Source organism: Plectropomus leopardus, chromosome 5, assembly GCF_026936395.1.
Source record: "Plectropomus leopardus strain MGB_pleo_1.0 chromosome 5, ASM2693639v1, whole genome shotgun sequence".
Classification (NCBI taxonomy): domain Eukaryota; kingdom Metazoa; phylum Chordata; class Actinopteri; order Perciformes; family Serranidae; genus Plectropomus; species Plectropomus leopardus.
This window is the reverse complement of record NC_142180.1, coordinates 32311224-32339090: the sequence shown is the minus strand read 5'-3', so window position 1 is coordinate 32339090 and position 27867 is coordinate 32311224. Positions and strand designations below refer to the sequence as shown.

The window sequence follows — 27867 nt, the reverse complement described above, 5'->3', positions numbered from 1 at the left end:
ACAGTCAGTCAGAGATACCTGCTCGGCCCTGTGTGTGTGTGATCGTCCCCTCTGGCGCGCTCAGGGAGAACAGCATGTTTGCACACAGGCGACGACTGCTGCTGCTGCGAGCGAGCATCTGTGCCTTTAAAGACTTGTAAGTGCGCCTCTGTCACAGTCAACTTCCCACAACTCTGTCCGACGCGCTCAGCGAGTAGAGTAGAGACACCTTAACCACAGAGGCACTGGCTCACCTTCACAGCTAGACCCATGGAATAATCACTATGGAATACCACTGGATACTGCTGTCTGTCTTTCTACATTTAACCTTCCATCCAGGTAAGACATTTCCACTTCACGCACGCAACTTGTTGCTGGTTTCTTTGTGCAGCACGGTGTCGACTGCAGGTATTCATCTCCCTTCAGCCCAGTTGGGCAAAGATAATCCACATTATAGTGAACTGAATTTCTCCGCATCGTTTTTATGATGCAATTCTGCGCACTTTTCTTTGTTCAGGGAAGCGCCGCAACGAGATCTGAACTCACTGAAACCCAATGTGGAAAGTGGATACGGATGATCAGGATGCCAACGCGCAACTTTAATAATTAATGTTTTATTCTGAGAACAGGGCGCCATTAACAAAAAAAGTAATCAAATAGTGCAGGTGAAGTAGGATGCGGAATTTTACAAATGAACGCGATGCAGGGAGACTTTTTGCGCTCGATGAACAGCGACAGGTTCATGCGGTTGTCCTCCTCGCGCATAACCGTCATTATGGAAATTTTTTGGCAACTCCTAATTCCTAGGAAGCAATGCAAACTATCGACTGGAATGCCTAGTGCTGGTTCGCGTGCTGATGTAATATATCACTTTTGGGGTATAAGTGTGACTTTAACGAAGCAATTTGGAAACACTTTGTTGTGCTTTCCGAAACAGATTGTTACTATTATGCCCTGGCTTCATCACCAAAGGCTAGCTTCAGCAGTCACGCTCAATAAAATTCATTATTGCATCTTTATTGCCGTTTTACCCAAAACTAGCCTCGGTCTGTTGTTTTTGTTTGGGAGGTTACATTTGAATGGTTTGCAAACTGGTTTTATGAGCGTCATCAAGATTTAAAGTTTTTTTTACAAAAACTTATTCATGGTAGCTGAGTGTGAGATTTTCTCAGACTTGACTGAAGCCGCACACACAAGCGCATCCTCTGCACACACAAGCTGTGAAGTGCAAAGTGTTGTAGTTGTAGTGTTGTCGCTGCGTCTGCGAACCCCTCTCGGCACCAGGTGGACTCTATTTCTGCCCGCATATATATTTCCATCTGATGGGCAGCTTGAGAGTATACGATGCGCTCGTGGGAGGCAGTTGATGTCCATGTCGATATCATCTGGGAATTTGAATGACCCCCACATCTCGACACAGTGTGCACGGGCTTACACTTTATCGTGTGATGCAATAAGGCACGCCATGAAGTTTGCTTTAAGCCTGTTTACGCAGTTAACTTTTACCACGTTTTCTTACGCTCCATTATGATTTAATCAACACTTATATTATTAAACTAATTAAACGATATTTTAAATGGAGAACTTGTACATCCCCTCCACAGTTTCCAAATATTTACGCACAGAAGCAGAAGCTCTGCAAACACAGAAGCCACAAACAGACCCATTTCTGTACAATGATACATTTCTGCTTGCTGTCCTGTGATTCTATAAATATCTGTCATGCCACCACACCCTTTTTACATGTTATGGCAGATCTATAAATAGCCACTGATAAAGACTGTGAGAATGGAAGAGTAATTAGGATTTATTTATTTATTGTACCAAAGGAGGGATGGAAGGGAATGTGTTCATCTGCAGCACCTTTTTCCCCCACATTCCTGCACCAGAGGAAGCTTCAGGCCACACTTTTGCAGTGTTTGCTACAGGTGGCTTCAATAGAAAAAGTATCTCCATGAAGATGCTTTTTCTGGTAACACTACTCATGCCTTGCTGCCCCAACCTGTTTTCAGCAGGTGGATTAAATATTTGGCATAGAAAGCAACTCATGCCGCACACATTTGTTCTATTTCGTATCATTAAGACTGGCCTGAGACTTCTTCTTCATGTGTAAGATGTCTAAATGTAGAAAGGATGTGACACAAGCAATAAGACATGATGTATCAGGCATCCATATGGTGAAGAGCACACATTTATAAAGAAAAGTAACTAATAATGTTGTGCAAAGTCTGGTGCAATGATAAAATGAGAAAGAAAGGCAGAAGGAGCACTGTTTAAATGAAGTATTAACATAAAACTGTTCAAGAAAAGGGCAAAACATGAACATATTAAGAGGAGCCAAAGCCCTAAATCAGCCATTGGTTTGGAAAACTGTAGACAAGTTGTTTAAGTCTTATTTTAATCAAATATATGTAATTTTTCATTAATTGATTATTATAACAATTATCTCTTTACATGCTAAGAGTTAAAGTACAGTCATGTGATTCCCTATGATTTCTGCTGAGAAACTATGAAAAAAATAATAATTTGTAATGAATCAGTAAATTCCAAACTGGTTGAAACATTTGACATGCAGGCACATCAAGACAGTACATGTGGCTGTTGCAATATGAAAAGGATTACACCTTGTTCTGAAACTAACTTTCAAATGGAGCTTATTGAACTTAATGATGGGCTGCAGGGCTGGCAGACTGTCAGAGAATATCATGGGAGGATACTTATCCCAGTTTGCGTTGACTTTTGCCATTATCTTGTTCATGAATTATAATTAACTTCAATCTAAATGACAAAGGGATTTATGTTTTTTTTCTTGTAACCACAGAATCATGGGAGTGCCTGTTTTGCAGGTAAATTACGTACTCGCTCTATACAATCTGTCAGTTTCTCTCGTCTCTGTGGGTAATTATTATTGGTTATTATTTTTCCTTTTTTTTCCAGGTTTTACTGCCAAGTACATTTACACATACAAGGAATTTGACTTGGTGTTTTGGTGCAACATAACATAAAGGAAAAATAAAAATAGTAAATTTAAAATATAAAAAAGCAATATAAAAATATAAAAAATGGAAATCAGAGTATAAAGAACACAAAGTGTATGCACAAAAGGTGCAATGGAGGGATTTGTTTTGTTTTGTCAGTATTTGTTGGCAAGAATGGCCTAAATGTTGTCAGCCTTGGTTTTGTCCTTTCTCATGGGGCCCCCAGAGGTTAGGGGCCCATGAGAAAACTGCTTACATAGTTTAATGGTTAGACCGTGGCAGGTAAAAAACGGCCCTGTGATCACAGAGATCTGCTGATATGTCAAGAGGCTGATGGTTCAATCCCTGCTGTCACTCCAAACCTCTTTACCTGCATCATAGTCAGAACGGAAAAGCTCAGTCTGTCACTTTTTAAACAATCCAAAGTACAAGTACAGTCACGTATATTTTGTGTTGGAGTTTCAGATGAAAGATTATAGTTGTGTTACTTCTACTTTTACAAACAGCACTGATGAAGACAAAACTTTAACACAATGGTTCCAAACTCTGATCTCCCCAAGAGGCTCCAGGATAAATGTGAGGCTTCATAAGATTTTTTAAACACGATTTTCGGTTGTGAAATACTGCATTACTAACTGCTTAGATCAAAATTTTGGCTGAACTGCTCACAGCTTCTCTCCACAATGAGGCTTGCTGAGGGATCACAAGTGGCCTATACTGTGTTTTAATGGGTCACAAGCCTTGGTTGGGAACCACGGCTTTAACATACCATTTTTTACCTGCACGGTAAGAAGGCGTTGTCATGTTTTTAAGATGTGCATCAGAAAACCTCTCAATCATTTTGGAAATGACAGCCAGTAGAAATCCTGTCTTTTGTTTGGAGTTTGGAGGCAGAACGATCCTGCAGTTTACTTTTGGATCATGTGTTGTACCTTTAAGCTGTTCTGAAGCATATGAGTCCCATGGGGTTATAGGTGCTGACACACCATGACTTCACAGTGGTGAGAAAATTATTTCACTTTTAACTCAACTTCATGGTGTTTCAAACTATTATCTCTGTTCCTCTGAGTGAACCCAACTATCCGCAATGTGGCAATGATTATGCATGATGTTTTCCCCGGTGAAAATGAGATCACTTTGCACAAATTGTCTCATTATGACTTTGGTATGTTTGACATGCTGCTGATTTCCCTCTGTGTTCCTTTACAGGCAACACCAAGCCCACCATCACCCCCGCCGGCCCCCACCTTGTCATCCCGCTCAACACACCTTTCGAGCTGCATTGTCTGGGTGAGAAGGCCATGCAGTGGCAGCGGGAGGACCGGCTGAAGGTGCGGGGAGAGAAAAAGAGCGCTGGGATGTCCACACTGCGCATCCCCAGGGCTCAGCCTGTTCACATGGGCCGCTTCATCTGTCTGGAGGAGATCTCCAAGGAGCAAACCTCCATCTACGTATACGTGAAAGGTAGCTGAATGTAACTGTCAGTCTTTGTGCGTATTTACATGAGATTATGTGGTGTTTGCGTAAGAGAGACAACTGAAATCTAGAGTGAGTTCAGCAGAGGAAGTCAGCAGTGACAGGGAGCACTGTGTGTAGGTGTTCTCGCAGCGAAAGGTGTTTGTAACTTTGCTCCGGACAGGTACAGTAGATAGTGTAACTGTTTATCGAGTGCATGGATGAGTTTTACTGTATTTCCTCTGCGATGTGACTCCACATACCATTGGCCCACTGCCATGGCTGCAGGCTGCCTTATATCATGTGCTGATCATTCACTTCACAATCACCGCTTCAACTGCTGAGGCAACAAGCAGTAACAACTTTATAGATAAGAGGCTCAGATATAGCATTATTAGTAGATATATGAATTGGATTAACATGATTAGAAAATTCAAGCTTGTGCAACTCTTCGCATCCGTAGGGTAGAAGTCATCACTTTGGCAGATCAGTCTTTGTGCCTGTTTATTCCGCAAATTTGAAAAAAAAAATTATTGCAATAACTAGATTTAAAGTTGTGATTCATTCAATTTCAATTCTGGTTGATGCGTTGACACCCATGGTTTTATGATACGTCAAAGAATTCTGGAAACATTTCAGAAATACAACAGTAGAGCAGCTGGTGTATCTGTTTACAGTGCAGCCAACCAAACTTGCATTGTTCTGCAAAAACTCATGTTGTTCTGTTACATTACTGTTACTGTTTTTTTGTTGGCCACATTTTGATAAATGATTGGTGACCTAAGTAAAAAACCACCCCATATTTCATCTATTCAGTGCTTTTAATGTAAAGCAAAAGCAATAGGAACTGTTACATTTGCATCAGCTGTAACTTTATACAGCTCTGACATAGTAAAAGAAAGCGAACTAACACATTTTCGCTACCTCATCGTCGAATACCGACGCTTGGTCAGAAGCCCTACATGTCAAATTATGATCCTTACTGCATCGGTTTTGGATGCAGGGGATGATGTGTCAATTTAGGTTTTTTACATGCATTGTGTCTTCTCAAAATAGATTTCTGTTTTCACAGTAAATACACAGTTTCTGCTTATTACATACAATCAAAGAAACTTAGAACGTCCGGAAAAAACTTTGTTTTTAAGTTTACTTCCTTACCCTTCCTAAAGGGTAGCATCTAATGTTTAGGGCTACTGACTAAGTGTCGGTATTTGACGATTTGGGGGCGAGACTGGGTTGAGTGAACAGTAAACAATTAGACAGTAAGTGCATTTCCATCCCAGTGGTTTGGATTTCACTCGTGATATATTTGTTTTTATCCTTGTTATGTATTTGGAGTGAATGTTTCTTTTGTTTGCGTGGAGCTCACTGAAACAAATTCCAATCATTTACATTGATACTGCATTAAAGTATTGAATGAATGAATCTGTTTATCTGCTAAAGTGCACAAAAATCTGTGTGGAAATGTGAAAAATTCGACACAGATGGTTTGCAGATTACTCATCTTGAGGTCTAACCAACACGTTAAATGCATTTCTGCACTCATAAAACATTTGCAAAGCTAATTTTTGAAGCATTTTTAAACCCTTTATTTTTTAAATCAGTGTTTACTAGCTTGATGTTTTCTTCATCATAATCTTTGTTGCTGTGTTTCTTGGTGCTACCACCTGTAGATCAGTGGAATAATGTGGAACCATTTGCAGAATTGTGCATTGCGCAACCTGCATCTGCACACAAGTGCGTTCTCATGCATGAGACAAACAAAACATGGACCACTTAGAAAAACAGCTCCGTCAGGGTACTAGAGGTCAAAAAAACTCTGCAGGGAACTTTTGAAGGTCCTCTGAAGCCTTTGCTCCACTGGAGAGACTAAAAACAAAAACATCAGATCTGCATAGGAGTAGACTGTAACATTCATTAAACTGATACATGAAACAACCATTAATGCCATATTTCCATTATGTTTTCCCACATTGTTTTCCACCATTTAAGGTTTGTCTGGCAATTTATTACATCTCATTGTATCCTTTTCTTTTGCAATGATTTATTGGCATCTGAGTGGAGAGTTAGTCCCACTATTTTTTGAATCCCTTATGTGGATGATTGTATTTTAATCCAGTATGGAAATGGCAGACCCCGCCACAGCAAAACATGAAAATCTGAAGGATCATAACTTAAAGTGAAAAAAGAAAAGTGTCCATGCAAAAAAACAGCATTCCCACAAATGAATCTCCTTCATCCATTTTATTTTCAAGGTTATGGTGTGCTACCAGCCAGCCAAACACACGGCCTGTTACACCATAAACGCAGAAGCAAGGGATTCCTAGTAATCATATGGCAAGAGGTCAAAATAACAAAATAGTTTTGGGAAAATAGGGCATGTTAAACAGTGTAGCATTGTAATATCAGCTGTCAGTAAACCAAAAGCTTCAACAACTCAGTTTGCAGCCCCACTTGCAGCTCTGACGCCTCCATTTTTTGGCAGATCCTGACAATCCCTTCAGAAAATCAATGGTGTTCAAGATTCTTACTCGTGTGGGAGAAAATGCAACCATTCCCTGCCTGGCAACTGATCCAAGTCTGGACAACCTGCGCCTGGAAACATGTTCCGGTAGAGCTTTGGCCTCTGGTCTCCATTTTTCTGCGAGCCTGGAGCGAGGCATCGTCATCAGCAACACACAAAAGGCCTACGAGGGTTGCTATGTGTGCACAGGAAGACTCAGGGAAGAGTTTGTCAGATCACATGATTACTACCTGACAGTAAAACCAGGTACAGTGGTGTAAATGCATTTGTTGCTTCAAAGGCTCTCAGACACACACAGGTTGAAATTTCACTCATTTGTTTCCCTTTCAGTTCCCATTGCACCTCCTGTGATTGAGATGCAGGGAACCAACAGGGTGATTCTCACTTTGGGGGAGAGTCTCTCGCTCACCTGCAACACCACTAATGTCAACGGAGAAATCAAGCTAGAGTGGGTCACCCCGCCTGGCTCGGTGAGACCCTTCTGCCTTTTCTTGGCTGTGTGCTTTGCTCATTGTCTTGTAATATTTAAGAGTCAACCACTGATTATCAGCTGTCCTGGAGATTTATACCCACTACCAGTGTTAAAATCTATGATGAAAATCACATTTTAAGTGCATTTAGAAATGTTATACACTGATAATTAACACAATTCACGGGCTTCAAGTTTTCAGTGACAATCATGAGAAAAGTGACTTTTGAATCCACAAAAAATGAGGCTTTCTCCACATGGACCTGGTATCAGTGGTTGTTCTCATGAAAGAGAGTAAAAGGGGTCAAAGTTCATGCTGTCTCAACTTCAGGATCTTGGCTGTGTGTGCACCATGTAGACTGCCGTGTGTCAGTGATCGTGTGTGTGTGTTTGTGTGTGCATGCAGGCGGTTGTGTGTGTCTGTGTCAGTATTTGTGTGCTTGGCGAGGATAGACACACAGACAGGGTTAATCTCTAGAGATCTCTGGGCGTTGACAGGGTGCCGTCTGGTATCCACAGCAACCAGCAGAGGTTGACAGTGCTTCGCGCATCCTGACAGAGAACTTCACTCACGTGCGCAGCGCCACGTTGCATATCGCGGCAGTCAGACCTGAAGACGCCGGGAGGTACCACTGTAAAGCTGAGAATGAAAAAGGGGTCAGCTCACGGTCAGTGTGGCTCAAAGTTTATGGTGAGTACATGAAGAGATTTGCTTCAGGTTAAAGCTGCAATTGCTAACTTTTAAAGTCATTTAACGGAGAATTTGTGGAAATTTAACTGGTCATTGAGGACAAATCTGGAGCAGAAAGTGTTGTCTGTTAATCATTCGTTCTTGAGTTGAATGTCTTGATATTTAATTTCTCTCACAAAATTACTGACAGCGGCTTTAAGTATCCCAATTTTTAAATTTTAGAAATACACTTTTACGTTCTTGCAAAGTTAGATGAGAAGATTGATAACACACCCCACATTTAGATTCCAGGTGGGATGCAATGAACAAGTCCCCCCGGTATTTAAAATGTGCGCCATAAAATCATGAAATCAGCACAAGAATTTTAATTTGTCAAAAGTAAAGCCAGTAAAACCATAAAGTGATGCAGAAAAGGTACAAAGTGGCGCATGAAAAATATCACCAGAATGCAGGAAATTAAGTGTATGGGGGAAAAAAAAGTATAGTAAAAAAAACAAAAACTGAAAAAAAGAAAATGACCCCAAAAATTACACACAAAAAAAGAAAAAAAAAGTATTTGTTATTATCTGCAACATCATTTTAAATTTTTGGTTATAATAATTATACATACGGTTTTCTGGACATTTTCCATTAAATTCTTTAATGTTCCTCTTTTTTAAAACTAATTTTCTGGTAATTTTTATGTCACCTTTTACTAATTTCTTGCAATTTGTGGGGCATTTCTTGCCAAGTTGCTCATTGACTTTTTCCTCATGTTTTGGAAAAAAATCGTCTTTGGTTGCTTTGCAAGCAGTTGATGTCAATGCTGGAGTAGCATCTCTCTCCATGGGTTAGATTTTCTAAAGACTGAAACAAGAGGCAAGAAGAGTTGCAGAGGTCAAGTTTTCTCTCAGTCCACCTAAATCATAATATGCTCAAAGATTATTATGGGATTTTTGCCCATTGATGTCAAAATAAAATTGACTACTCCTGCTTTAACATGTTTTATCACTTTTACTTAATAAGTACAAAAAACAAAGACTAAAAAAAACGAAGACTAAAAAAAAACAAAAACTAAAAAAAACAAAACTCCTTGTGCATGATGAGCCTTACAGTTTCTAAGCTTACTGATCTTCTCATCTTTGCAAACCTGTATTTCCCAAATGTCAAACTGTTGCTTTGCGTATACATACGGTATGTGTTATTGTGCCTCATCTGTGGACTGTGAGGTCTTCATGTGCATGTGTTTGTGACTTGTCTGTAAATCTCTGACCACCTAAATAATTTTGACTCAAATAAATTTGGAATCAATTTTACTTCTGCAAATCCTTTTAGTAAAATTTCTCATTTCCTTATTTTTCAGAGAAAGGTTTCATCAACTTAGCACCCCTAAGCAACAAAACCATTCATATCCGTTCAGGCGAAAGTTTGACCCTAACTGTTGACATGGAGGCTTATCCAAAGCCGCACCCTTTCTCCTGGAGCTTCATGGGCCATGAGCTGAAGAACACAACCGACCATGTCATCACCACACACAGCCACGAATACAGGTGAGACACAAACACTTGTTGTAGATGCCCCACTTTTACCACATAGATGGAAATGTTCATTACCCTCTTTCAGGGGAATTTCACACCTTCGGTTTGACAGCAGGCCAGCGGAGGTGCTGATGTAACAGCTACATGAAAAATACAGCTAATACAGCTTTTAAGGCTCCGGGGTTTCTAGTGAAACAACAACTTTCAGAATATAAATGTCTTCCACAGAAAAAGAAACCATGAAATATCTGCAGTATTATCTCTCTGCTGCAGATAAAAAATATTACATAATATTGTCCAAGGCTGCATACTCAGTGTAATGGATTTTAGTTCAAGCTTCATGGTGTTTGTTACAAAGATTTCTTTCAACATTGGAAGATAAGACATGACCTTTGAGCCTCTACTGGAGGCATCTCTTTTCAGTGAATTTTACATAATGGAACACAGTTTTTGTATGACGTTAAAGGGAAGGTTTTCCAAAAATACATATTTTTCCCCTTTAGTTTTATTATCATTTATCAGTCTAGACTGATTTGGCATGAGTTGCACAGTGTTTGAGATATCAGTGCCGTCTTTTGAACATAAAGGAACTTGATGGCAGATGGCGGCGTGCATCTATTGCAAGTTCACCTTTCACCACTGAGCTGATTGACATTACAGTTCAGCAGAGGGGGACGCCAATCATTTTTACATTTTGCCCCGTCACGAGCACAAGTCTCTCTGCTGTTGCTTCTGTATGATGACATGTTTGGTGGATGTACTTGGTTGAAAATGAGAAGTTACAGCAACAGTGTCTGAACTTTTTTGATTTTTCAGGACTATACAAAGAAAAATACTAGGGGGCAGTGGCTTTTCACATAAAATAAGTAATTGAAAAAAAAAAACCCACAAACAAACAAGACAAATGCAAAAGTTTCATCTTTCAGTGAAATGTGTACAACTTTACACCGCTCCTGGAGGCAGCGGCCCTCACTGTCCATTTTATGTTTCTTTGCTGTGGCCATGTCTGCTACATAGCAGGAAATGTCTGTCGTTTGCTTGTTTACTGTTTGTTTATGAAAACACATTAGATCCTATTGATGTGTGTCTTCAAGCTGTATTATAGTCCTGCTGTTGTGAGGTGAACAGAAAAAATGAAAAGTGATCATGCTTGACAAACAAATACTGTGTGACAGGCTAGATTATATTTTCAAAAGTCAAGATGAGGGCTGATTAAAATTGGTCTGAGGGCTACAGTTGGCCCCCAGGCTGAACTTTGGACATGCCTGGCCTACAAAAGGCTCTGTGGATTATCTTTAGTAACTGGGTCATGATTTCTGGAAAGAGACATTGCTGTTGAGTTTCTCAAATGTACTTTTTAGCACAACAAGCTGAGTGCCCTCTAGTTCCAATACATTAAAGAGTAGACCGACATCTCTACGGCCAATATCTCCAGTGCTCTGCGACTCACAGCAAAATAATCTAGATGGATAAATAGCACTAAAGGTAAGAGAAAAAATAAGTATTTTTGTTTTTGGAGTGAATTGTCCCTTTAAAGGGTATCTGCCTGCATGTACCAAAAGAAAAGGCCACATCAGTCATCAGTAAATCAATTTATCAACCGTGGGAAAAAGAGATGTCTAAAGTAGACTTAAGAATAACTGGAAGCTGCATACAGTTATTTAATCAATTAATGATTTGCATGTGCATACAGTCATTGAGCTGATGTGCATAAAAGTGCAGAAGACAAACACAAGACTGGTTATAATCTAAAATTCAAATATCTGAGCATTTAAAGTTCTTCCTCGGGCGGCATGATGAAAGAGTATCTTCTCTTTTCTGTTTTTGCATATTAAAAACTTAAAAGAAAAAAACTTTAAAAAAAAAAAAACCTTAGCTGATGATTCTAAAACATTGACGATTTATTCATGCTGAAAATGGGATTTCTTTATGTTCAGGTACAGCAGTGAGCTGAGGCTGGTGCGACTGAAAATGTCAGAGGGCGGAGTTTACACCTTTCAAGCCTCCAACGGTGACGCTTCAGTAAACCACACATTCACCATCTTTGTGATCAGTAAGTTGTGATTAGATTGATTTTTTTAAAAGGTTATTTGTTCCCTTAAGCCACGTAATGAAATCCATCACTCCACATTGCATTAATCTTGAGGAGCTGACACGTGGGAGTAGATTTGACCTTTTTGTTCATGTGAAACAAGGTGTTGCTCTTTACCTCGCCTTACCCGGAATCTTTCACACCTCACTAAGGTTCAATGCATTTGAATGCGAAATTCTCTCCAGCTTGTCATTTTTCTCCTACCTGACATATTCTGACATTAACTTGTGTTGATTAGGTAAACCTGAGATTGTGTCTCATGAGGGCCCGGTGGATGGACAGGTACGCTGTGTGGCAGAGGGTTTCCCTGCCCCACAGATCACCTGGTTCTACTGTGAGCAGCCGTATGCCAGGTGAGATTTTTAAAGAACCCAAAAACCTCTTTTTCCCCCCAGTCAGCCTCTTATTATCAGTGACTGAGTGCTGCATAACCATGCAAATTTTCTTCCATAGCTAAAACAACCTTGCTTGATTTACTTAAGAGATTTGTGTTTGTTTTTGTTTGTGCTTCTCTTACTGGTTTGCAGTGGGTGGGGCTATGCTGGGAAATGTGATGTCATACATCCCTGCAGAAATTTGAATGTTGTAACAACAGCCTCTGGCTTATTTGCTCATGCTGGCAAGTCATTGTCAGTCAAATCAGGCCAGTAATAACCACACCTTCACAGTCCTGATGAGTTTTTGGCTTAAAAAAACAACAACCAATAAATAAATTTTTTCTTTTCCACAGTTTACCACAGTTTGTTGCTTGTTTAGTAATTGATATTGAATATTTTAGAGAAATACTTAATACGCAAGGGCCTGTCACAGACACCACAGGCTTGGACCCAAATGCAGACACAGACACCGTGTGGGAAGAATTAACTATCAGTCCTATAATATCCAAAAATAGGTCGTTACACAGACGATCCAAACAAAGCTCAGGCAGAGGTACAAAATTTTCAGGCAAAGGGGAGAGTGCAAAAAACAGAAAACAGGTCTCACTTTCAAAAAGGCTCACAAAATTTGGCTAGGACACTGACAGAAAATCAAGAAGACCTGGCACAGAAGGAAGGGAGCACAGAGACTATATACTAAGACACAGGTGCAACACATTAAGGCTGGGCAGGTAATCACACAGGAGGGAAAGACAGAAGCAGGAAGTGCAGGACCTGAAATGAGACCAATGAGACTGTGAGTTTCAAAATAAAACAGGAAGTACAAAACAATGAAACACAAGGAGAACCAAAAAGACAACTTAACCAACAGAATGAGGCATGACAGGGCCAGCTTTAATATTAAACACACTCGTATCGCTCTGCGCATGAAATGCACTTTTCATAATCAAGTTTTTCAATCATAAACTTTATCAAGATGTATGCATATTTATTGGTGTTATTTTCCTTCATTTTGCAATGGGTGGTGCTATGCTGGGAAATGTCATTTCATAGGTCCCTGCACCAATGAGAATTTAGGGACAGTTGTGGCGTTATTTGCCTAGGCTGCCAGGTCATTGTCAAATCAGACCAATAACAACCACACTCTAACTTTCTTTTGATCTTAATCACTGATTGTTGTTGTCTTTAGTGATGAATATTTAATATTACTGAGAAATACTTGATGCTTAAGTTGTTTAAGGTGTGAAAAAAAACATTTGCTTAAAAAAAAAAAAACCAGTAGATATGGTCCTGTCTTCTCAAACTTCATCTACACTTTTACATAATCACCCCTATTTTGTCATATTTATATACTTAGCATAGATTATTAAATATTATGGTGAAATAATTAAAACTTTTATTTTTCTGGATTAAAAAAAAAGTAAACATGGTCCTGTCTTTTAATTCCAAACTTCATCTACATTTATGCATATTGGTGAATTTTCCTGAATTTATCAGAGAAAAAAATAAGAGGAAGAAAAATAATAATACCAAAGACAAAATATGCTGGCATTATTAATAAGTGTACTAAACTTTAGAGCCAGAGCCTGACTTTTATGAGGGACAGTGGTCATTTAACGGATTAAACAAAAGAAAAACTGCATAACCAAAATCCAAAGCATCATATGTTAATAAATATACAATCCTAAATCAGTCCAATTATTAGATCTTTGTTTGTGTCGCTGCCTTTTCCATGGTAATGACTCATTCATGCCTGTGTGTTCAACGGCAGATACAAGGTGAAACTGATGACTACTCAGATGATTGGCAACACCCATTCATAATAAGGCATCCACCCATTCAATTAGATCTTTGTTGTTGTTTCCCATTTGTTTCAAAAACTCACATGACGTGCATGTCAAGGGTCCTAAAGGTCACACTAAAGACATGTTGGACAGTGTCAGGACTAATGATGACGGTGGAATAAAGTAGGATTGTTGGATTTGACGTGGGCTGACTTGTGATTGGTTGACAGACATAAGACGGCCCTCATGTGACAGGGGATTGGAAATAGTTGACTTGTGATTGGCGGGGGCTGGGCACGTCTGCCTGGATACAACTGGACATGTCTCATCTCGTGTCAAACATAAAGTGTGTTGAAGGAGGAGCATCCGGTAGCTATAGCGACACCAATCCCAGGCAACACAGGCAGTGAATCATAAGTGCTTATCCAAATATTATCCAGTAATTTTTTAATTATACTCAAATCCACTTAATACTAATTACATACTGGCACGCAAATGTATGTACAGAAAGAAAGTGACGTGATTGAGTGTATGACCATTAGGGCACTCAGATAGCAGCGGCTTTTTTTTTTTTTTTTGTTCTGTGAACTTTTGAACCCAGGGTATTTCACCTAAGTTTTACATCACACAACTGTTTGGAAGACATACATTATTGGTTTCGTGAGTCTTAGGGGAGACATGCCCAAGTGACATTATTGATGAACTGATCCGTGATCCCCTCACTCCCATGTCAACCACATATAATCTTTTGCCCCCAGGTGCTCCCAACAGGTGAATGCCACCCAGGAAGAGAGCAATGTCATCACCGTCACCCTCTTCAGTCCAATGTTTGGGAAGACGGAGGTGGAGAGTCGGGTGAATGTGAGCAGGGGTCGATTCAGTACTCTGGAATGTGTGGCCACGGTAGAAGGAGAGCAGGCCTACACACTATTTTCTATCAGCGGTGAGTTGATATCATGTATATGAATGCATATTTTAAATAAAGGTGGATGCAGTCCATGCATGGCTGGATTATAAAACAATGGGCCCCTGGGCATAGATATGCAAAAGGCCCCATCACCTCTGACTTTGTGGTGTGGCGGTTTTGCATCTCTTTGCATATATCTTTCCCCATGTAGTCATTTTGTGTCTGTTTTTGGTTGTTTTGCCCATGTTTATTTAGGGTTTTTTTTGTTGTCTATAGTCGCTTTGTGTCTCTTTCAAGTTGTTTTGTGTCTCTTTGAAGTAATTTTGTGATTTTTTGGTTGTTTTGTGATGCTTTGTAGCCATCTTGGTAGGCCACGTGATATGGGGGCGCCTGTTAGTCTCATGTTTTGTTGCTGATTTGATGTAATCCTCATATGACATGTCTTCACCTTCAGATTAGAATTAAGCACAACAGAGTCAACACCACAAGTGAGGACATATAGACATGAAAATCTCCTCTTTTCAGGATGCAAATCTTTCTACACCAGTTAATTTCATTATTGGAGTAACCTCTGTGACGTTAAAAAGTTTGACTCTGTGCCCTGTGCACTAGAAAACAAAGTTATCGCAGCCGTTCTGAAACTCCACATGGGGTTTAATCTGCAACCCAAAATATTTACTACAAGCATGATTTTGGAAAGGATTAACCCATAATTGTGGTCTTACAAACAGAGGTTGGTCGCCTGTAATCTGTTAGGTAAACATAAGAAAGTGGAGACACCTAAAACATGATTGGCCATGATAAGATGTCACATACAGATAGGAATAAGCTTAAGTCCATTGTTTACTTTATGACTCCAAATCCGCTCTGTTATAACGACTTCCCCATCTGCTGCACAATGTTCTCAAAGTGGTGTGACCGCAGGAACTGAAAGTACAGCAAAGTTGTCCCTGCCTGAGCCTGGAGACCCGGGCATAGGCAGGACACAGGGGGCTAACTGTGGCTACAGCGGGTATGTGGGCGAGCATTATGAGGGAGGAGAGTGTTTATGGCCAGGCAGGACAGGCCTTTGGGAGCGTGTGCCCAAGATTTTTGTGCTTCACAGAGTAACAGCAGACCAGGCGGAGGCGCTGAGAGTGTGGAGCGCAGTGGGAGTCCTGGCGGTGCTGGGCGTTCTGGGGCTGTGGGAGGCTTGGAGGTGTCAGTGAGCTGCGGCACAGAATACACAGAGCTTTAGAAACCACTGACAGGTTTACAGCGGATTAGTTCCTGCAGACTCTGCATTCTCAGATTTGAAGTGGAGAGAAAGCTTCTTATCTCTAAAGAGCTTATTACACCCCACTGTACAGAGGAGCAAAACAATGAGGCACCACAAACAGCCAGACACAAAGGAATAGAACACTGATTACATATAATTACTCACAACTACAGATGTAAAAGCAACAGAAATACAGTAAAACACTATATGATCAAAACAGATTTCAAGCAGTTAGTACAAAATAAAATGCAGATTTTGCAAACAAAAAAAGGAAACAAGCAAAGAACACTGGTGTATGTTTACACATATAATTGGATTAGTACACTGTGATTTGACTAAAGTGAGCTTCACTGTGACTTAGCCCTCTCTGGGTTACCTTAATGCCCCTTTGCAATGTCATTTAGAGTGTAAACATGGTAAACCATCGAAAGAGTCAATCACTGACTCTATAGCCTCTGCTCTCAACGTATCCTCATACAACATTACCCCATAAATGGCGTTACACACATAACGTAAAGTTATGTACCTAATGTGTAAGTAGAAATGTGAAGAAACATGGATAGGCATCTTTAGGTTAAGGAAAGTAAAGTTAAGTTGTTCACGTTTAAGAAAAGAAACATGGTGACGACATATCTTGAAAGAACTCTTAAACTAGGTTTAAGAGTTTTAGGGCCAGCAAAGTTATATAGGTTAATGAAAAGAAATATGCTTGGACTTGTTATGTACGTGAGGTAAAGTTGTGTAGGTTATGTTTAGGAAAGTAAATTTATGTAGGTTAGGTAGGAAAAGAAACATGGCTTGTTTTTTTCCTACTGCGTACTTTATGTGAAGTTACATAGGATAAGTTAAGGGGGTAAAAAATGTGGTGACAATGCACCCCAAAACAACTTAAAGTTTGTCACACAGTTCCAAACACAGGTCTCCTGGGCAAAAGTACTGTGTTTGTCTGACCAGTCCAACAACTTGCACAGACTTCTCTTTCTTTCTTCTTCTTCTTTCTCTTTATACTGCTTTGTTCCTTACTGTTGTCAGTGCAGTGGTCACGTGAGCACAGCCTCTCCGATTACATAGGTTATATATGAATTGCGATGCTTTAGTTTTCATAGATATACATTCTACATTCTGCATGATAACAGCCTGCTTCTCTTGTATCTAAAATGATCATTTGTGTCTCCCTTTAGAGAGAACCGTTCCCCATGATCTGTTCACCCCTCTGCTAATTGGCGCCGTATCAGCAGCAGGCATCCTCTGTCTCGTACTTATCGTGCTGTTCTACAAGTACATGCAGGTAAGACAGCTCTGCACTTTTCTCACATGGCACACCCTCTTCCATTAACTTTTACAACAAGACTCAATCAAAAGCATGTTTTAACCGCATGACTTAAATTGTAATTGATGTTGCTTTTGTCTGTGTTCATGCCAGAAACCTAAATACCAGATTCAGTGGAAAGTCATCGAAGGAATCCATGGAAATAACTATGTTTACATTGACCCCACCCAGCTGCCGTACGATCACCAGTGGGAGTTTCCACGAAACAACTTGCGCTTTGGTGAGCACCCTGCACTCCTTTATCACAATCATCTGTGGTTTATGCTGCAGTTAGGCCTCCTAATTACATTAATCTGTCATATCTGACACCGAAGTGTACGTCCTGGTTTTCATGTCTGGGGTGTAAGTCATCCACGAAACAGAGATGTGGAGATTAGCGAGGGTTTGTGTCAGTAACAGTCTCAATAATAAAGCCTAACAGTGCAGTCGGCATGACATCACCACTGCCCCCCTCAGGCTACTTCATGCTGGTTGACAAACACTCTGTTTTTTTGTGTGTATGGTCACAGCATTAAGGTTTTAGCCATGTCTGTGGTCACTAACCAGTTTCACAGCCCATTGATGATGTAACCCTACTCCCTCACTGCAAGCATGATTGTTGACATATTCTGGGTGTTGTTTTTGACAAACCTCCTTAAACAGGATCCTGCGTGTCCTGGTGCCTACGTACACAGCCCAGGGGCTCAAACTGGTGTTGTCCTAGGAACGCTGGCATGGGGCCAGTTTGTGGGAGGGGAACAGGATGGGGAATAACAGTTTTGTCTCTGTCTTCTTGTCTTCAGGGAAGACACTGGGATCTGGTGCATTTGGGAAAGTGGTGGAAGCCACTGCATATGGACTCTCCAAAGCAGATTCAGTCATGACGGTGGCTGTGAAAATGCTGAAATGTAAGCACTGTCAACACACATGCAAATGAAGTGGGACGAGCACAGCGTCTCTATTTGGGACTCTGTAACAACTGTGAATGGTTAATTTTAAAGTTTTAAAGACTGATGAGTGAATGACTGTGAAGGTGTTAAGAGACAGGTAGCAATTATGTGTCTTTTTATTGGCTTGCCCAGGGCTGCCAAATCAAAAATATTTAATTTGCACCTTTTTATTTTATTTTGCCTCCAGCACCACCCATTTTGTTTTTTCAATCCTGAAAATACCAGATCAAGATATCACAGCACAGTTGAGTTGTTTACTGATTATGCTCTATCTTAAAATTTGAATTCCCCATAGCAAGCGCTCATGCCACGGAGAAAGAGGCCCTGATGTCAGAGCTGAAAGTCCTCAGTTACTTGGGAAATCACATGAATATTGTCAACTTGCTGGGAGCCTGCACTGTTGGAGGTACGGCAGCCATGTTGTCCTGTATTATCATTTCAAGGTTCTGTATGTGACATTCAGAGCATTATTATAGCAGCAAACAGCTATTTGTAATTTCAAGATAAAGTGGAGAAATAGTGTCCTGCACAGAGAATGAAGTCATGCTATTTCTGTGTGTGTTGAATCTGAGCTTCTCTGTGGTTTGTTGTGGTAAGCTGGTCTTTCATGTTAGTGCATGTACATATCTCACCAGTGTATCCTCATGCATATATGTTCCAAAAATGCACGTTCAATGATTTGTGTTATCTAACGAATTAGAGCACCATGAATGGCATTGTCAGACTAGCTATGTCATGTAAAATTACATTCTTAGCATAAAGGTATGTAGGTTAGGTTTAGGAAAAGGAACAGTTTTGGCATTGGTACATATTGGCACATTGGTCTCATGATAGCAACGTTCCCAATAACGTGGAATATACACAAATTACCGGCTTTACATGTGTTACAAATTTTGGTGCATTACTCGTATATCTGCAAATAGTGTATGACAACACTAATTCCACTTTCTAGCTTATTGCCGCCGCTTTGTACTGTGCTCAGCTGTTGTAACAGCGGTCATCATTGATATCGGGATGGCTATTTGGTTCCTCCCAGGGTTCCAGCGCTCATGGAATACCTCGAAATGTCATGGTTTTTCCCCAGTCACATTCTCCAGGCCTGGGAAAGTCTTGGAATTTGAAAAAAATAATGCAAAGTTTTAAAAAAGGTCATGGATTTTGTTGCGTGTAATGAAACCATCTTCCACAGATAACTTTCATGAAATGTAACTTTACAGCAAATCTGCTGCAGCTGACAGCGTAATTTAGCTCTAATATGCGTCAGTGTGTGACGATATTTATTTCTATCAACATGTACATTTCTTCATTCACTTCCTTCATGTGAGCCCACTCTCTCAAAATTATGATTGAACAGAGTTTGAGTCTGCTGTGTTTTAAAAAATGCCAGGCAAATGGGGCAAGAAAAAATAAATTATGGGTACGAAAAGTTGTGGAAAAGTGTAGAAATTTTGTCCATGAACCCTGGTTAGCACCATTAGCTCTGTCAGCACTTTTTATGGAGTTAGCACCAGTAGCTGCTGAGCCACCTTCATGTTGAGAACCATTTCCAGACAACTCACACTCTGAAATTTGCATACAGCCCCTTAAAGACTGTGAAGTGAAACTATAAACTCCAAACATTATTGACAGAGGAGATTAATTTTGTTTGCTGTCACTGTAGAACACCAACTGACTCAGCTTTTTACAGAAGCTATGAGTCATGTAAAGATCACTATCATGAGGTGCATTTCTTTGTCTGCAGGCCCAACACTGGTGATCACAGAGTACTGCTGCTTCGGGGACCTCCTCAACTTTCTCCGCAGAAAAAGGGAATCCTTCATCTGCTATAAGCTTGAAGAGGACTGTTACTACCGCAACGTCATGCCGCAGAGAGACGCCACTGGGTCAGGTTCTTTTTTGTGTTTAAAGAGTGGTATCTTGTGTGTGTAAGAGAAAAGAGTACTAGTATTTACTATCCAGAACGTGCGTAGGAGGAGGGTATTTGGACAGCAGCGTGCCTTTGTGTGGCTGTGCTCAGCTGAGACCAGACTGCTCCTTTCCTCTTCACAGTGACAGCTTGAACGGCTACATGACCATGAGGCCTTCTGCTGCTGGCAACCTGCCGTTCAGCTCATCCTCCGAGAAGAGACGCTCGATACGCAAAGGCAAGCAAGCCAGCCATTCATCAAATCTCTCAGTCTTAAAATACAGAGAAGCAGCTGAAGTAAGACTCGTACCATTTCAGAAAAATAATCTCCATCCTGTTTTGTCTTCTCAGGTGGCTCATATATTGAAGCAGATGCAGAGAGTGAATTGTTTGACGAGGACGGTCTGTCTCTTGATACCGAAGACCTCCTCAGCTTCTCACATCAAGTGGCCAAAGGCATGGAGTTCTTAGCCTCCAAAAATGTGAGCATGGAATAACATACTTGATTTTCAAAACAGTTCTTATTTGAATTTCTATGTATAAGATCTGACAGAGCATGGATCCTGTTTCCACAGCTAGTAAACGGATCTAAAAACGCATGTTGGAGCATGCTGTTGAAAGATTTATTAGCTGCGGAGACAAGATACTGTTGCCAGTGAGCTCATGTATCAATGTCAGTGGTTACGTGTTACAGATTCAAGTGTGGAAATTCATCACCAAACTGCATCAGAAAGAGTATTTCCTGATGTTATTTTATTGATTGGTCATGTATTGACATGATTCGTTAGATATTAAAGGTAGTGGTGCATTTGTTTTTCAGTGTATCCACAGAGATCTGGCTGCCAGAAATATCCTCCTGACTCAAGGAAGAGTGGCAAAGATCTGTGATTTTGGCCTGGCCCGAGACATCAACACAGACACCAACTACGTGGTCAAAGGCAATGTAAGTCCGCACTTGACACTTGGGAATTTGAGAGCAGATGAAGGGAACATCCTGCGGTGGCCATCAGGAATGTCTTCCATCAACATGCTATATTCGTCTTGAATCAAACTCTGCCTCTGTTTACTGGTGTAAAACTGTCTGCTTAAGTCTGAATTATGATAAATCACTCGACACTTTTGGGGCGTGTCCCTCAACAGCAATTAAAGAGCCAAGGAACGTTTTTTTTCCTACATCCTACATTTTATTGTCCCGATAGGCTCATTTATCAGCAACCATATTTGTGCTACTTTCTATACTTTTGCATTTTGATTATGGAGGGATTTGATGAAATTAGTGTGTTGATGAGAGATGAAGAGATTTTAAACTTACATCTCTTGAGATGACAACATGAGCATTAAAAATGAAGTGGTCAATGCATACATTGTACCAAATATAGAAGCTACAGGGTGTTTTGGTCCAACAAATGTGAATTTATGCACTGCACTTTTGGTATTTTCGGATGTCTGCCAATTGGTCAACCATATCTGGTATTGCATCAAAGTCTGTTCCGGTTTTTAATAGTGTTCAGGTTCATGGTTAGGGATAAAGTTTAATTTTAAGTAAGGGATACATATCGATAGGGACACAGTCTTTGACACAACACCAGCCTTGTATGTTGCTCATATCGTGATTACCCAATAACATCGCGCGATAAAATTTGACAGTATCAAAAAAAAAAAAAATTCTCAAGGTGGGCGACATGAAAGAAAAGTGTTGAGCAACACTTTTTTTTATAAATGAAAGCACCTCATTTCTGTTAAGCTACAACCATCAAAATGTTGAGTGCCCCATAAGATAGGCTTTTCAGTCCAACATGTCTTCACTTGTCAGAGCTTCTGTATGAGTAAACTTCTTCCTCGGGGGCTATTCCAGTTCACTAGAAAGCTGTTAAGCTTTTGAATGAATTTCCAACACATTTTCGAGACCAAACTGTAAATACTGTTGTTTAATTAACTACTTCTAGGAAACTTTTAGCAAGTGCCCTGGATTCTGCAGGTATTTGTCAATACAAATATAACCTAGTTGTAACATAAGTGTTTACAATGTGAACATTTACATAATGAAACAGGTTGCACCACACAAACTAGTTCTTTTATAGATAAGATTAAGTTGTAACTAAATACTTACACCTACTGTTGCCAGGTGTAACTCTTGTGTAAGTCGTTGACCAACAAAGCTAATGTTAGCTTTCTAACGAGGCGTGAATGAGATAATATGGAACAGGATTAACACATCTGGCATAACACTAAGTGTTTACCAACAATGTAAACTGAAAAATTAGTTAAAAACAACAAAATAAACCATTATTCCTATGATGTTAGTTTAATGAGGTCCGTTTGACATACATCAACTTTGACGCACATTTGTTAATATATAATTAAAAAAATAGACATAAACACGTACATTTATGAAGTATTGACACCAATGTTTGACACATCGTTTAACCTCATAAAACTGTTTGTTAAAATATTAGATTTACTGTGGCTCCTGGCAACCAAGTAGTATTTCTAAATGACAGCTGATGAACTTTTCCTGCACATCTTTGCATTTTTTCCACAAATGTCAGGTACGGGCATTGCAGATGGGCTGTTTTGTTTGGGGTTTTTGATTTTAATCATCCTCAGGCAAACATTGTGTGTACACCTGGCATTTTGTACAGTCTGCTCTTTTAGCAGTGCTCAGTAACAAACATTTTTTTACCCCAACCAAAGTAAACAAAAAAATGAAACAAGGAAAACATAACTGGGGAAAAAGGTTTCAACTTCAAAAGTCTTTCCACCAACTGACTGAGTGTTTTTCTCTCAGGCTCGTCTGCCAGTGAAATGGATGTCTCCAGAAAGTATCTTTGAGTGTGTCTACACATTTGAGAGTGACGTGTGGTCGTATGGCATCTTGCTTTGGGAAATTTTCTCACTGGGTAAGTCTATCCATCCATTATGTGTGTGTGTTTGTTTGGCTGTTCTTGTGTTTTTAAAGGAACGTAATGTTACTGAATTTCTCCAATAAATGTAGGAAACAGTCCATATCCTGGTATGCCGGTGGATGCCAAGTTCTACAAACTGATAAAAGAAGGATACAGAATGGATGCTCCAGAGTTTGCACCCAGTGAAATGTGAGTTATTGCTGGATTGAAATATGTGTGTGTGTGTGTGTGTGTGTGTGTGTGTGTGTGTGCATAAAAGGTGCTGAGGTGAAATACAAGTATGCGTAAAAAGATCATAGGAGAGAGATGCTGTGAAGTGGTAGGTGGAGGTGGTAAACTATAAAAGAATGCAGTATGCGGGGGGATGTGAATAGCAGTCAGCTCTCATCCTGTTGCATTTGGCTTTTCACAAGCGTAACTAAAACTCTTATGTGGAACAGAGAACAGAAAACAATATACACACCAAAAAAGAAAAGGGGATGTAATAACTGCAGAGAAATAAAAGTGTTTGTGTGTTTCCATGCTGCGCTGCAGGTATCAGATTATGAGGTCGTGCTGGGATCCTGACCCCTTCAACAGACCCCCCTTCAGGAAGGTCGTGGAAAGGATCGAACAACAGCTGTCAGATGCCACTAAGCATGTAGGTTGCACCACTTTGATGTTGTTCACTTTCACTATAAATGGCTCAAATTCTTAAAAATAATAAAATCAAGATGACTTAATGGGTGGTTCAGCAGGATTAGGAGTTTGTGAAGGAAGCAACTCCAAGTTATTTTTTTTCATACAAACTGCTAACACACTCGGTGTGTGTTTCTAAGAATGTTGCATCGCTTCTCGTGGTAAAAGCTGTTTTTAACCTCCTAAGGGTTCACACATAATTCAGCTTAAGGTCAGGGGCCTCTCACAGCATGAGCAAATGTGTAAGAATTCACAGCTGGTCTGATTTTATCTTGCTACATGACTACATGACTGACTTTTTTTCATGACTGTCCGGTCCGACCAAAGATTCACTACAAATAAGTTGCAACCACATGCAATGTGCCAGTCTGCAGTGTTCTAAAAACCTACCAGAAAAGGCAATGACCAACTTGGCAAGCAACAAATTTGCATAAAAATTAGTAAAAGGTGACAAGAAAATTACTTAATAATTAGTTTTAAAAAATAGGAGATGATTAATAGAAAACTGTCCCCAAACAATAGGGAAAATGTCCAGAAAATTCCATAACTGACATTATACAAAAGAAGAAAATATAACAAAATATGTAAAATATATATATATATATATATATATATATATATATATATATGCTTTCTAGGTCATTTTCCTTGTTTGTTTTTGCCTATTTCACTATTTTCAGGTATTTTTATGCACTTTTTCATGCCCAACACTGATTAAAGAAGATGTGTGACAGTGGTATTCAGCTCATACAACTCTTGACAAGAGTTTTTCCCAAAATGTCAAACTATTCTTTTAGTGTATCTGCATTTTGAAATAAAGTGACAGAAGAAACAAAATGTGCAGATAAGATAAAAACTGACATTTCACTGAGATGTTTGCAAATGCAAAACTGAATCAATATTAAATATCAAACTAAGTTCGCTCTCCCTCCTTTCCCTCCACTATTCCTTACATATCTGCAGATTTATCTGAACTTTAGCTCCAGGCTTCCTGTGACGCCCAGAGGCAGGGAGGAGCCCAGTTCTCAAAATGCTGCACTTCAGTGTCTCAACTCAACTGGCAACAACAGTACTCCGACCCAGCCCTTACTGGTCCAGCACGAGGTCTTCCTGGAGGGGACAACCCTCAGAGCCCAACGGGTGTAAGGACCCACCCAACCTGTCTGGCTGCCTCATAAAGTGCCTCTGATATTCTGCCACAAACCATCCAACCACTACACCCACTCACCCAGTACCAGCAGCATTTGTTTTCACGTGTTGCAGAGGAATGGTAATTGCCATCTTTTACCAGAAACAACAAAGGACAAATGGCTTTTATCATTATCATAACAATACTTGCCTGCAGATTACAGGGAGGACAGTTGGACTAATGTCCCCATAGTCATAGCAAAGAACTGTAAAGGCACCGGTGAGGGTGGAGGGACATCAACTGTTCCCCTAAAACTGTCATTACGTTCATTATCACACTGTTATCTGTCTTGTTATTTTGTGGGGTTTTTTGTTGTTTTTTCAGTTACATTTTTCCTAACCATTTCATAAAGGTCGTTTTATTTCTTTCTAATAATTGGAGTTTATTTTTTCTTTTTACATTTTTTTTGTGTTTTGTTATTCTTTGTTGTTTTTCTGTCGTGGATATTTATGTAGCATTTTATTTTGGTTGGCTGCTGCAACTGTCAGAGGAAAAGCATTTGAGGCACTTGAACTTCACATCATTACAAACACCACATAATGCAGCTTTCTTTTCTTTTTTTTACTCTTTTATAGTCAGTATTATTTCCAACTTTTCACATCTATATTGATATGAAGGAGACACTTTTCTGGGGGCCAATTTAAATATAGATATCGAGACACTGGTATATAAGCTATTAGACAGCATGGTCAGTCATGCTTAGAGTCCATAAGTGCTTCAAGTCAATTAGGAGATACATTTCTGCTCCTTTTATGTTGGATGTCACCATCTAGAAAGCAAACTCTTCACTGGATCTGTAAACACATAACATAGATCAGCCCACAATTGCTTCACACACGCAGTCATCTTCTGAGATATGAACATGGTACGCTAGCTTTTCATATATGTGCTTTGTGACTGTATATGTGTACATATCTGTAGGTAATGATATTAGTCATTGCTGTACAATGAGCTGGGAAGTTAACCCATTTGCCAGAAGAAACTTTGGCACTGTACTTTTCTGCAAACCACCAATATGTAACCTTTGTGTTTTTATGTAGCAGATATGCTGAAAGTTAATGTTTCTGTAACTTTCAGCAAAGCTATGATTAATTTCTGCTTATGCAAAAGTGCAAAAAAAACCCACTTGAATACAGTTAGGAAAAGATCATGTTTTGACTTTTGTGTGACAATTATGGCAGGAAGTGTTGCTGTCTGGCTAAAAATCACTAGGTTTTTGTTGCACAATAGACTTGAAAATGCAGCTCAATCACAGCTGGAAGTCCCACTGGTCCCAGTTTTGGTTACTCAATTGCCTCAAACGCAGCTGATATTTCACTAGAAAACTAAATTTGGTGGCACAATTGCAGCCGAAAACTGCAAAGTCTTGCTAAAAAAGTGACATAGTCAGCTCATGTACATGTAATCAGAACTACATCACTTTATAAATGTTGATATGAAACCTATAAAATGCACTAATGTAACGTGTGATTTGCAAAAACCTACAATGCCAACATTTTCTTCTGGTGACTGGGCTGGAAATTAAACGTGACAAAGAGGACACTCTGAGAAGCCTGTAACTCTTCGCGTTCACCTTGACTTTGTTACTTAAGCATGTAATGTGGGTGTATAGTTATGACAGCTGGACTGCTGGAGAGGTCTCTTGTAAAAGTGTAAAAAAGTGTTCAGCTTTATATGGTTTGCCTCTCCAGTTACATCCAGTGTATAATCTTTGTTTACAAGCATGAGACAGGTACTGCCATTTCTGAGGTGTTTTCTCTGCTTTTCTCCGTCTTCCCCCTCATGAAGGACCAGGAAACGGGAACCTTTCTGTTTTGGCTGAGAGGTAATTGGTTTTTGCTCATGCTGTGCTGTAGATCTTATTGTACAGTATATATTATGGACAATGTCAGGGCGATGCTCATGTGAAATGCCATTAAGTGGACTGCAATATTCCTTGAGGTGATGAGCCTGAAGAGTTCGCTGGATACAGCGTTCAATCTCAGCGTGTTGGTCATCTCATTGTTCTCGGACCAGTAGCTGGTTTCCCGGCAGTTCTTCTCTTCTTTGTATCCAGCTGTTTCCTCCAGCACAAGTGGGACTTTCAGCTCCTGTCAGCCAGTAGTCTGTATCAGTCCAGACCATGATGATTCCCCTCTTCTCACAGGTGGATGTTGTTGTGAAGAGCACCAGGAAAGTGTCCTGTTTGTGTGTGTGTTAACGTGTGTGTGTGTGTGTAACTGTGTGAGAGAGAGAGAGCATCACGTGTACTTGTGTGCATGACTGTGTGACTGCAGATTTAAAAGAATCACTGTCAAGAGGTGCCACTACTAAATATTCATTTAGACTATAAAAACCCCACCGTCTTACTGCTCTGTCTTTTTGTAAATATAAATGTGCGTATATATTGTAAAGTTATATCAATGCTTTTGAAGATGTTTATCTCAATGAAGATGTGGTACACTGATGCAGAGTTTTATTATGCTGTATTTTCTTATGTGTGCACAGATTTCAAACTGGGGGTTTAACTGGAAAAACACAACAAAACACTGCGTGTGTTTCTGTCACCATGGTAACTTAAACGGAGGAAATTCACTTTGGCTAATGTTTTAATTTTGGCTGATTTCGCCAGTTATGCCAACTCACTTGGTAACTGGCTCATTTAAACAGACTAAACTGCTCCCAGTGGTCATATCTGATCAGTAGGAAAATTATATTACTGAATTTAACAGCCAGGAAGGAAATGTTTCAGAGTAATAGAGATATTTTTCATTATTTCATTGATCCCCTAAGAGTTTTTCCTGCATTTTGCTACATATTTATTAAACCTGAGGCTTTAGTGTTACTGTGTAAATTTGATGTGTTGCTGATACATGTGTCAATGTAAATAAAATTGTGTATATTGAATTCCCTATGAAA

At 39.8% G+C, this 27867-nt stretch overlaps 1 protein-coding gene across 2 annotated transcripts; it reads left to right on the top strand.

The window, feature by feature from the left end:
- Window positions 1–27867, top strand: kita (KIT proto-oncogene, receptor tyrosine kinase a). 2 transcript variants are annotated; one of them, XM_042483217.2, is made up of 21 exons: window positions 1–318; window positions 4167–4421; window positions 6898–7182; window positions 7267–7406; window positions 7904–8096; window positions 9439–9625; window positions 11551–11666; window positions 11944–12058; window positions 14625–14809; window positions 17213–17319; window positions 17455–17581; window positions 18144–18248; window positions 18586–18696; window positions 20032–20173; window positions 20340–20434; window positions 20548–20678; window positions 21017–21139; window positions 22985–23096; window positions 23192–23291; window positions 23637–23742; window positions 24744–27867. In XM_042483217.2, exons 1-21 carry the CDS (start codon window positions 264–266, stop codon window positions 24924–24926), a joined length of 2973 nt encoding a protein of 990 aa, XP_042339151.1. In that variant the 5' UTR covers window positions 1–263; the 3' UTR covers window positions 24927–27867. The 2 variants fall into 2 exon arrangements, with proteins under 2 accessions (XP_042339151.1, XP_042339159.1); XM_042483225.2 differs by having other exon boundaries at window positions 2–318; window positions 7925–8096.